The sequence below is a fragment of the Dermacentor andersoni genome, chromosome 6 (assembly GCF_023375885.2).
Source record: "Dermacentor andersoni chromosome 6, qqDerAnde1_hic_scaffold, whole genome shotgun sequence".
Taxonomy (NCBI): Eukaryota; Metazoa; Arthropoda; class Arachnida; order Ixodida; family Ixodidae; genus Dermacentor; species Dermacentor andersoni.
In genome coordinates this window covers 18,270,841-18,282,864 of record NC_092819.1, presented here as the reverse complement: position 1 = coordinate 18,282,864, position 12,024 = coordinate 18,270,841, and the positions used below count along the sequence as shown (strand labels likewise).

At 46.1% G+C, this 12,024-nt stretch overlaps 1 protein-coding gene across 3 annotated transcripts in view; it reads right to left on the bottom strand.

The window, feature by feature from the left end:
- The window catches only part of LOC126521297 (zinc finger protein 346-like), a 46,737-nt gene extending 35,584 nt beyond the window's left edge, over positions 1-11,153 (bottom strand). The window contains exons 1-4 of one of the 3 annotated variants that reach the window (XM_055065899.2): positions 10,820-11,153; positions 10,592-10,661; positions 6,972-7,206; positions 2,156-2,282 (exon numbers count right to left, since the gene is read on the bottom strand). In XM_055065899.2, coding sequence (XP_054921874.1) covers positions 2,156-2,282; positions 6,972-7,206; positions 10,592-10,661; positions 10,820-10,871 — 484 coding nt within the window. In that variant the 5' untranslated portion in view covers positions 10,872-11,153. Of the gene's footprint in view, positions 1-2,155; positions 2,283-6,971; positions 7,207-10,291; positions 10,531-10,591; positions 10,662-10,819 lie in introns of those variants that run through there. The other 2 variants (XM_050169955.3, XM_055065898.2) reach the window with 2 other exon arrangements.
- Between the last annotated feature and the right edge of the window lie 871 nt (positions 11,154-12,024).

Below are 12,024 nucleotides of genomic sequence, written 5' to 3'. Positions count from 1 at the left end.
AGCTCCTCTATAGTACAATGGGCCTAAATCTTTGTTCAAAGCAAACCCTTTGGACAAAAGCTCCCACAATGAATTGGATGAAGAGTATACTCAACAAAATTTGTAAACGGGGAGCGTGTAGCATGATGTGGAAGGCAGTAATTTTTTAAAACATATAAAAACTTATAACATTGAAAGCATGCCAGCACAACAAAAATTAGGCCCTAACACCTCGAGCGGCCACTTTCAGCACTGCTTCCCTACGTGCGCGATGACCCTGGCTCACATTAAATACACATTTCCAGCACCGAAAATTGCAGCATCTGAAAAAGGCTAGTCAGCCCGCACACCACATTAAAGTAATTCTTGTCAGCTCGTCACTGCCGATTGTGACTAGTTGAGAATCACAGGCGTATCAGTACACAAACATTGTACTGCAGTTGTCTATGCTTGCCTTTGGTTCTTCTCGTACCACTTCCGAAGAAATCTATAGAACTTCACGAGTGGGTCACGAAGCTTTGTATTTTCTAGACTGTTGTGGCGATCAACAACACAAGAGTACTACATACCAGCCTTCCAGGATGATGAGGTCACACTTGTCATAGCAAAAACAATGCGCACGACCACTAGCACAATATGAAACACAAGCGTGGGCTGATGCCGAGGGGACGTTCGGCACACTTGCATTGCTCTGCTAGGGGAGCAATCGGCACTGGTGTAGCAAGTGGAAACTTGAGGTTGCCTCGCCTACAGCCAGAACATCTAAAGCACATTTGCCTATGGAAGTTGGCATCAATAACAATGCACAAAGCCGTAACCCTGGCTGCTCGAAGAAGACTGCACACTATTGCAATGCACATTTTGTGTTGTGCATCTGAGCATAGAGGTTGAGTGCTGTTGTTTTCTACTATTTCGCTGTTCTGATGATGATAATGACAAAACCTAAGTCCTTTCGTGTTTCTCACTGAAAGATTTTTATGCTAAAGTAACAAGAAAGCCAATGTTTATATGAAATAGCACTAAGAAAGGCTACTTCTCTTTTAAAAAAATTCTTTTTATCTTTTTCCACCTTTTTCCATCGACTGGTTTTTCTTGGTTAGCTCATCCCGAGCTAACCAAGAAAAAGGCAGTGGCCTGATGCCTCCTGCACACAAACCTGTATCCTAACCCGGTGGCCTGCAGCAGATTTTATCCAGGGCAATACAAAAATCAATGTAAATTATGTAAATGTAGGGCAGATCTGTCACATATTCTATGGGCATGCTCACAGATGGCTCCTTTTGAGAGCCGCAAAATTCAAAACCAGCCGCAGTGGGAGACCTTGCTGCTCAGCTCAGACCAGTGAGACCAGGTCTGGGTTGTCTGGCTAGTCGAGGTAGCCGCCGAGACCCAGAGGATCTCAGCCGTCTGCTAGCTGGAGGGAAGCTGTGTCTACCCCGGTGATTGCTAGCATTAATAAAGTTTACTCTCTCTCTTTAAACTACAAACAAGTAACGCCACATTTCTTCATAAATGATCTAAGTCCCTGCAATGGATTTTTAAGACCTTTAAATGATTATTACTACAGCAGGGCTTTTCTTGGGGCTTAAGAAGTGAAGTTAAGCAACACTTTTTCTTTAAATCTGAGCACACGCTCGAACCAGTGCAATTTCCTTCTGTGAAGATACTGCTAAAGAGATTTTTGAAAGCCTAATAAGAAAGTATATATATTGTGTTCAATCTTGACTTTCTCACTACCCCCTCAACGTTTCCTTTCAACTCAAATATTGTTGCTTGTTCTTTTTATTCTTTAGTCACAATGCACTTGTGGTAGCTCTATAAGGTTGGTGTCTGACAACAGTGCCCACAAGTAACATATGAGTGGTGACAGGACGGGCGGGATGGGTTCACAACTGCCACTTGCCAGTTTCATAAATTGGAAAAGTGCACATGCGTTATTGTCACTTTGGAGTAATTTATGGTCATGAACAATCATGTAATGGCTGGTGCCTATGGCTACTTATAACATCATTAGCGGTGAAGGGAGCTCAAAACTAAAAAACCGCAGGAAAGAGCAACTGATCTATTATGCAAGATTGTGGGTCCCTGCCACAAGCAGAAGATGAATATATGGCTCGAATGTTCATGGAATAATTGTTTACAGATCACGAACATTCTTTTACTCTACAGCACTTACCAACTGCTTCCAGACTGCCAAATTTTTCAAGTCTCACTGACATCTTAAGGTGCTTCCGCGACTTCAAGTGCTCCTCCTCAGTCTCTTGGAATGTTTCTTTGCACATGTCACAGGTGTAAGACAGTTCCTGAAATGTGCAAGCATGTTTCAGGGACAGGGTAATGATGCATCAGAAACGAAACAAAATGAAGTGTAATGAAAGAACAGCAGAGGATAAACAGTGCATGGGACAAGGCCTAGCCCATCATCCACTGTTCAATTGCTGTGTCTTCCTAAAAGTTCTTCAAAAATTAAAAAGCTTTCATATGCTCTTGAAGTCACTAATGTTAAACGTAATAGAGTAAAACCTTGTTGATACTATCCCCTTTAGTACGATTTCCTGGTGCCAATTCTTGCAAACGAGAACACAAAAAATGACCCGATAAAGTTATGCTTCATTTTTGTCAGTTGATACGTCCCCAGAAAACATGACCTTTCAGCACTGACGTTCAGTGCATCACCACACTGCGATCATATCAAACGTTTTCCGACCACTAGATCTCACGTAAACAAGGAAAGGTGTGAGGTGCGCACAACTGAAAACAGTAGCTGCCAGCCGAAGCAGCTTCTTCGCAGTACTCACTTGCCCATGTCACATGACCACGCTGGCCTGCACTCAGTTTCCCATTCTGCAGGGGTGGGACTGCTTAAAGTCATCTTGGAGCAATTTTTGGAGCAAGTAAAATTGTATTACGGAGCAGTTTGGAGCACACAAAATTGCATTTTGGAGCAGCTTGGAGCAGACTAAACCTCATTTTTAAGCATTTCGGAGCAGGCGAATCTGAATTTTGGCAGCACACTTTGAAACCATGACAAAACGCAGAATAAACCAACACGAGCGCTGTACTGCAACTATTTTGAGCACCTTCTTAAGCTGAATTTTAACGCAGATTACCTCGAGACTGAAGCCGTCTAGTGCTATAATGTTTGGTAATAGTGCCTGTAGGCGAAAACACCTGTGTATTTAGTTTAGGTGCATATTAAAGAACCCCTGGTAGTCCAAATTATTCCACAGTCCCCCACTACGGCATGCCTCATCATCAAATTGTGGTTTTGGCACATAAAATCCTCATAATTTAATAGTGCTTGTAGATATTTAATTAGTGGTAGAAATCATAAAAAACATGCATTCTGCAACAGCGATTCTGAAATTTAGAAAAGTAGCCTAAGAGATTTTTTATAAATACATTTTTCTTTACTGGCTCAACAGAGCGGGTGAAGTGCCTGGAGATGCGCTTCACCAAGAGACTGTATGGAGAGGCCAGGGTTATGTACTGTGGTTTACTGAAAGCCATTTCTACATAACATACCAGGGCCATTTCAAAGTCCCTAATGCTTAACTTTCTGGTATAATGTAAAACTATTCCAATCTGTTTTTGTTGAATGGCTCAGGCCTCGCTCATATGGGCATAAAAACAGATTGTAATAGTTTTATGTTATACCGGCCCTAGGGACAGAGACGCCTGTCTGCCGCAACACACGCCTCCCTAAAAATTTGGAGGATGCTTAAGCTTTGCCTTTAAGAGTGGAATGCAATAGCATTCAAAGATCCCTGACTGTTTCTCACGCTTCTCGGCAACTGCAGCTGACGTAACCGTAATGTTTTCCTGGAAACACTGGCGGCGAATGCTATGCACGAAGGCAAGCTTTCTGGTTCTCCCCCCCCCCCGATCGCGCGCGCGCACACACACACACACACACAGCGGGTGCCGCCACTGCCATGGATGTGAATGCCATTTAGAAGGTGTTGCAACAAACTGAGTGGGGCACGCCGCTCCTACTAAGACCGACCTCAAACAGCAACCGGAAAACAGGTTTGTGCTTCTGTTTCCATGTAACAGAACTATGTTTTCTCACATATTCAAATTGCAATCCGACACTATCATGTCTGCAAGTCACGTGTAAGTTGTCCTCCACAAATTTTCTGACACAGTTTACTTTGAGAAACTTAATTAGTTCAGTAACGCCTATGCACCACATGGTGGGCTTGCATGGGTCGGGATGCATGGTTTGGAATTATTTTTCTTATACGGACACAGCCACCGCCGCTGGATTTTCTGTAACATGAGGCCCTTAATGCTTTTGCGTTAATATCTAGTTTGCTCATAGTGCCCTCAGCCTACTTTTCGTTGTTTTGCGCCTAAGCTAGGGAGCGCAGCGCCGCTGGGCCCACTCAACTGTATCCAAGTACACTTTAAATACAGATGCCCTGGCCATTCCGACAGCCACAACAGGCAGGAGTGGCCGCTCGTGCGCCGACTACTTGCCGGAAGCACCAAAACGTCCAGTGTTCCTATACGAAAATTACAAGGAACTATGTGGCAGGTGCTGTAGCGTGGTGTACGGAATGCGAACGGCTGCACTCTTTTTGGAGAACAAATCTGCTCACTGTTCGTGGCAACCACTGAAGCACACATGCCGAAGCTGTTTTGGCGCAACATGGCCCAATTTCGGTCAATTTTCTGTTTTTGGCGCAGGAATTTGCATCTGTATGAAAAATGGTGCAATTGGTGCAGGAGTCCCCCCCCCCGTATTTTGGTACCAGCAAATCTCCAACGTCCACCAAATCTCGAGAACAAAGGTTAGTGGTCCACCAATGATCTAGAAAGACATGATTAATAACAGACTGACCAGTCGCTGAGGGCATTGGCCTGGGTTTTCGTACGTTCCGATTTTAGCAGTCCAGTCCAGACATATGTGTAAATGTCCAGAGCCCCGACTATAACACCTTACAGCTAGTTGGCTCATTCATCTTTTTTTGTCTTCTGTTGCATTGTCACAAACATGAAGGCAGTGTTGATCACCATTCTAATTTCATTGTAGGCCCTAAACGTTCACAGTACCTTTATCCGTATTGGTATCCGTGCTAGCCAGGCAACAATACAGTACCTTTCCTGTTGTTAATCAAGACACCGTAGGACAAAAAAAAAAAAAAGTTAGCTTTGTTGCACATACAGAGTAACAGGTCCTTGTAGGTCATCACCAGCCCCAGCCAGCCTCCCTCCTTCAGCCCCAGTTCAAACTTCGTTTATTCAAGAATTGGCGACCTTAAAAGGCCCCTCACCAGGTCTGGCCATTTTGAGCTGACAAGTGTCGTGCATACAATGCGTGCTAACGATTGTGTCTGCTAAGTATTACATCACTACACGCCGCGGAAAGAGCTGAAATTTCAAACCGAAGGCAGTTTGCATTTCTCCTCATGGGCGCCGCGCTCCAAGTCGCAGGGATGACATATACGTGCTAGTGCGGCTACGTACGTGTGTCTTAGCTGCGACGTCACTCTTAGTTACTCGTGACTTCAAGAATTATTCAAGGCAACATTATTATTTGTGTAATCTGTTGCATCGATAAACAAATTAGGGTTTAGGGAAATAATAGAACACACGAACCGAGTGTCTGCGTCTATTTGTTTTACTTTGCACCGCAGCAAGAGATGTACTCCCTTTTTGTCTGCTTGTTCCCACGTCGTGTAGTCGCAAGCGCTGAGAGTGAAACCATGCAATTTCCTACCATGTTCCAGCGCATGTTCATGTTCTGTGATCCGCTTGTATCTTCCTCAGTGTTCTCGTGCATAGCGCGCACAATCGTGCGCTGCACAAAACGAGACAAACACAACAGCTCGTGCATGACGACGTCAGCAGAAGTGCGCCGCGCAACAAAAAAGCGACGGAAAAAACAAAAAATCAAGGCGGGGCCCGTGATGTACGTGTCACATGATCCTCGAGGTCCGGTATGGGAGAACACAGGGAAGGAATTTCGCTTGCGGAGGATAGACGGGGCAAGCGGAGAGAGAGCCTCTCTTGGCAGTGGCGCTCGCCTCCTGATAGCATGGTTCGCAGCACTGAAACATTTCTATCTCGGTTATTAATGAACCAATTCAAAAAATTCTTGCGGCAGAACGCTCCTCAGAGGGCATGTAACAACTTCCAGCACATAACCGAAATTAGCTATAGGGCCTGGCGAGGGGCCGTTTAATTAAGGTTCATTCAGACTGGCGACTCACAGCAGGGGCGCGGCAAAGTTGGTTGGAAAGTGACCAGCTGCAAATGGCCACTTTTCTCAAAAAGCGACCATTTTGGACCAGTCACTTGCCGATCGATTTTTCCATTGCAAAACTGCTGAGCCAATCAGCCTGCAAGAACACAACATCGTACACGGTCTTATTTTATGTGCCGATGCAATTGTGAGCAGATGGCGACTCGCTGCCATCTGCTCATCTTTGGTCGCATCGGTTGCCTTCAGTCACTTCTTGATCGCCATTCACAAATGGTCAGCGGACCTCACCAAGTCGCTGGTGTGACTGAGCCTTTGTGCAGGCAGTGTGACACCTGGGCCACAAGGCCCTACGAGAAGGGTCTGCCTATTACCTATAGCTTTTTGTATGGCTCTCATCCAAGCCGTTACTTAGTGCTGTAATTTCCAAGCCATAAATCAGCTTATGTTTACTAATCTTTTTATTTCTGCGCACCTTGAAATAATTGGCATGTGCACACACAAAACGCTGATCCAACATCAATGTCACCTATGGCCACATGAACTGAAAGGCATTTTTGAACAGCAGAAGTCTCACCCCACAAGAGCAAGAATTCTGGGGTTTTATGAGTGAAAACCCTGATTTGATCATGATGCACGCCGCAATGGGGGACTCCGCATTAGTTTTGACCACCTAGAGTTCTTGAATGTGCACCTAAATTTAAGAACACAATCATTCTAGCATTTCATGCCCATCACTCTTGAGAACAGCCTTCAAGGAAGAAAGGTTATGTGAGGTACATACACTGTTGTCTTCAGTAGAGTTGTTGTTCTCCGTTTCTGCACCTGCACACTGTTCCTCTGTTCCTTCAGCAGTAGCCAAACCTCCTTCACCTTGTTTTTCCTCCTCTACCATTTCAGTTTCACCATCAGCTGATGCAGTTGCTTCGGCCTGCATTCCCTCGTCAACCACGCCTGCTTCAGCATCACCACTGACAGCATCCCCGTTCTGTACATCGTCATACTCGTGCTCCAAGGACCTAAAAGAAATAAATAATGGAAATGTTGAACTGGCATCCCACTGCACATGGTTTTAGGAAACGAAAAACAAAAACGAAAAGACAGCTGTTGTGACATGACAGTTCCAATGAATGTCGCAATTAAGGAGGGCAAATTTCAGTGGAGAATTTTAGCAGAAGGCCAGTAGGCAGACTTCGAGCTTTAAGCAGCAGCGACACATGCAGACTTTTCCATTGGACTGTTGCACCTAAATATAAAGTGCAGTGCTGCTGTCACCTGTGCTTTTGGCCAGGTGCTTGCATGAATTTACAGAAGTCTAGAGGGCATTGGGGCAATGACCTGGTTTTCTCTTTAGAAAGGTCTATGAACTGTACATGCCTAGAGTGTCCTGTACACACTATGTACACTAGCACAAACTAGCCCAGAGACAAACAAAATTGTGCGTTGCTATTATGACCCTTGTAAACATGGGTAACTCGATTTATGGAGAACATTTTGTGGGCATCAAACCTTTCTCATGTATTTGGGCCTCATTAATGTAGGAACTAGCAGTGCAGACGATGGATGGGGAGGAAAAGCACAAAATTACTAGCAGCAGCACATGTATTTTTGTCTCGGTAATTTGGAGAGTAATGATGTGGACAGCATCTCGGGTAACTAAAGGAACCCAAAATCCCCGCTCACAATGGCGACAAAAAGTCTGCAACATGCCGCTGGTGGCAAGGTATGTCACTGTCGGCACAACCGCACTGGCCAGCATATCTTTCGCTGCGGCTGTCATGTGATAGCTTCAGTGCTGACGTGATTTCTGGAGCTCTCACACTTTCGGAGGCAAAAACTGGCCTTTCTACATCCTCCAATTGTCTTCTGGCATCCTGTACACAAAAAGTCCAAGGAGACAGACAAGAGCCGTTTTTCCTCTTACATGCCAACTTCATCAAGCTGTAGCTGTACCGCACTCTCCCTCTTTTGATCCTGCCTTTTTCATGTTCATGTGGTGCTTTCTGCCGCACACCACTGGAAACGTTTTGGACGTGTACCAGGGCTTTCGCCGGATGATTTGTGTACCTGCGCCCATGTTGAGAGTGTGTTGGTTATGCGTCTAGTGCATTGCGATTAATTAATGGCCTCTCTGAGGCAGCATCTCGTTCCTGGAAGTCAGGTAGCACTCACCGACTACTGGTTAAGCAGGCCTGAGCGTGCTGTTGTGCTAACAATGTAGCCAATGAAGGCAAGCGAGTTCCCTCTGCCAACACAGCTGCTTTGGAGTTCGTTGTCACTGTCTTCCCTTGTACTTTGCTTTTTGTATTCCTTTTACACGATCATTAGACATTACACATGTTCAAAGAAGTCTTAGAATGCAGCCTTCCGCGTTGTACTTGCCAAAGCGGTGCATTTGTTTACATCAACATCTACAGCCACAGATTGTTGTTAGCATCGGATACTGTGGAAACAGCGCATCACTGATCTGAAATGATGTCAAAACACATCAAAACATACATATCTGCACATAGGAGCCGCGTTGTTCCACCCTGAGACCAGTCAATACGAGCGGCTGAGCCACTTCAACAACAGCAACTGTGATCCAGACACATACGTTATGGGCTGTTATTACCGATTCTTGCTTTCCTTTAACTTCTTCATACTTACAGTTTGAGTGCCATAAAGAATTATTAGAGAAAATTGTGCTCGGCATGAGCGCACACTTACAGGCCATGTACTTCTGCGAAAACGCAGATGCCACTGCTGACATCTTTGGTAACTGAGCAAGGCGGTTGTTTATGCTGCTATATCAAATGCACTGTCTCTTTCGTTTCCTATTTCATGCAGGGGTGTATCATGCAGGGCTTCGCTGGAATTAAGAAACGTGTCAGCATAACATGTACAGGCCCACTCATCTACGCTGCAAATGCGACCGACAGCCTTCGGGGACAATGACATACATACAATTGTTGGCAAAGCGCTGTGCCGCAACTTGCTGCTTATTGTGTATGTGCCGTGCGAAGTGAGCAGTAGTCAATATCAAATCGCTATATTGCCACAACTGAACTATAAGAGCAGTTTCCTTCATCGTAAGTGTTTATTTTTAAGTTCAGGTTCATCGTTACCAGGTGCACAAACTCGACGTGAAGGCCAATCGTGTGGGGTTCGGTCGAGCGATCATGGTAGGCACGCTAATTTTGTCAGCACCATCAACAAGGAAACTCGTCGCGCTACGACAACTCGCGTCCACTGGTTGCATCGGCATTGGCCTAATATGATAAAATGGTCCCAGCAACACACTGTGAAGAATAGTTGGCATCAGTGTCTTGTCGGTCTCGTACCGGCCCAGTGTTACCACACCTTAAATTTAAGTATGTGAAGTCAGGCACGCTCTACTACCACCAGCAAGAAGGGCGACGCTGCAAGAAGACTTTGTCAGCAACATGATGCTTTTAATGTCCAAGTGTAACGCAGGGGTTTGATAAATTTACTAGCCATCAATGCAAGGCAGTAATCACATACGCGGCTTACAGTGCAGTCCGCACGAAGCCCTGACCACTTTCTGTTTTAAAGTGGAGTTGCAGTCTTACAGTATGCACGTTTTCGGAACCAATCGACGTAGAGCTATATACCAGTGGGATTCCAACGCGGTACACGGCACGAGTGTTTGCTACAGTGCGAGCGCGTACGCATGCTTCTTTTTACTTTTCGCAACTAATTCGCTAGGTCAGGCCATCGCGCCGTGAAAAAGACGGATTCACTTTGAGTGGTAACTCCGTGCTGCGTCATTATGGAGCACACAGATTCGAACTGCACAGCAAATGTTGCACAGTGGCGACCAGAATAATGCAATTCGCGAGTATTTCTCATATCAATTCCACTTCGCACTGCAATGTGCAGGAACGAATTTGCATGCTAATATTTCATGAGAAATTCCATTAGCTTTTTGCAAAGATACATGTTGGTAGGGAGTACATATGCCCAGTTTAACAAACGACAATCACGCTGTCAGGACGGGCGTGCGTTTGGGCTAGATGGTATTCCGACTAGCGCACAACATGCATTCTACTATCTTGCGTTTATCGTGCGTTAGTGGGCTAAAATCACTGTCCATTTGCGCACCGGTGAGGAAGTCGCATGGCATTCAAGATTCCGGTTCGAGGTGAGGTTGGCAAGTTCCGCACGATTTCTTCCATCGGCGCCTCCCGCGCGAGGCACAATCGAGCGTCTTTCATCTTCCACTGTCGTTTGCACCACGTAGGAGTTGCTCATAAAAGGTAGATACATCACGCACTTGATAGTTCCAGAAATATGATAGAGTATAGTCGAGGCTGGCAAATGGAGCGTTTATTATGCACTGTGATTTGCTTTACAACCCCCCCCCCCCCCCTTTCGTTTTTCATTTCTGAACGTTAAACTTACGTTTGCTCGAGCGGCGTCTCATCCCAGTCCTTAGTGTCCGTAACGTCTGCGGTGAAGTCGACGTCTCCGCCTATTCCAAAGCAAGAACGAAAGATGACCGTATAGCTGAAGCAAAATGCAAACCTAACACTTTTCACTCGATTCAGGCCTAGCAGCCCGCGCTGCAATTAAGAAAACATTGTAAGGCAAACACCGTAACCGTAACACGACTGCGAATTTATTCCTCACCGGTGTCGCAGTTGCCCTTCACTTCTTCTGTTTCAGACACTTCAGCCGACATTGCGCGCAAGAGCCGCACGAATACAGAGCACCAGACCGGTAGCTGCCACCCACACGAAACGATATCCAGTCGAACGCGCAAATACACTAACAACGACAGCTGGGGATGTTATGAAAAGTGAGGGAGTGAATATCTGAGGCTACAACATAAAAAGGTATTACTGCAAAGTGTTGAGAAAAATAGAAAAACGACCAAGACTACGCCGTGAAGCCGAACTTTGGTACGCTTCGCTAAATCCCGCGCACACAGCTGCCAGATTCGCGAAAGCGAAGAGCGAAGCTCATCATTTGGATTTCGTTGGCTTGTGCTATACTTGGTGGTGGCTTGGACTAGCCAATGCCTCCTTTACTAGATGCCTGCCGCGTGAGCCGAGAAGCTGGTTCCTGCCCCTCTCCTCTTTACTCTTCCTTACCCGGGTCGGCTGCGAGCGCTAGCCGCGGTGGCCGCTGCAAACCTAAATTACGTAGCCCTGCCTCCGAGATTTTAGCGGCGTCTGTTGCGATCCCGGAGGCAGGACCCGCGGTCTCTCGTCAAGCCATTGGTCGAGCGCGTGCCAGCCTAGTAATCGTCACTTCCTCCGCAACAGGAAGTGGGTCGGCTGCGAGCGCCGTCTCTCCGCGACTACCCTGAACTGAACCTCCGCTCCAATGGGAAGACTAGCGACGCGGCAGGCATCTAGTAAAGGTGGCATTGGACTAGCAGACCTAAGAATGGTGAGAAACTGTATGAAATTTTTGTTTCGGTTTGTCAGCCAACCCTTTTGCTATGGCAGCGCTGAACTATTCTAGCACCCGTAGTTTCATGGAGGAAGGATTAATGCACAGTTCCACCGCGACCATTTATGAAACCTCCCTAAAAGTGTAGAAAACATCCTTGAACAACTCCTTTACCATGACTGCACAGAATCGTGGGTCGTCAGTGTGAAAATAATCACCGACGATTAAGAGACTCACGCGAAATTTGAGCGCGATTCTACACATGTTTTCATTTCGCGATATTTTGGATGGCACGGACAATCGATCTCGTTCATCACGTTGCAAAAACGGAGCGAAGTGCGGCGCGACTGGCTCGCTAATCGGTAGATCTCGTGAGGCAGCGCGTGGGTGACGCGTGGGCACGATCTATTCACACCAGCCGACGCAGACAGACATCC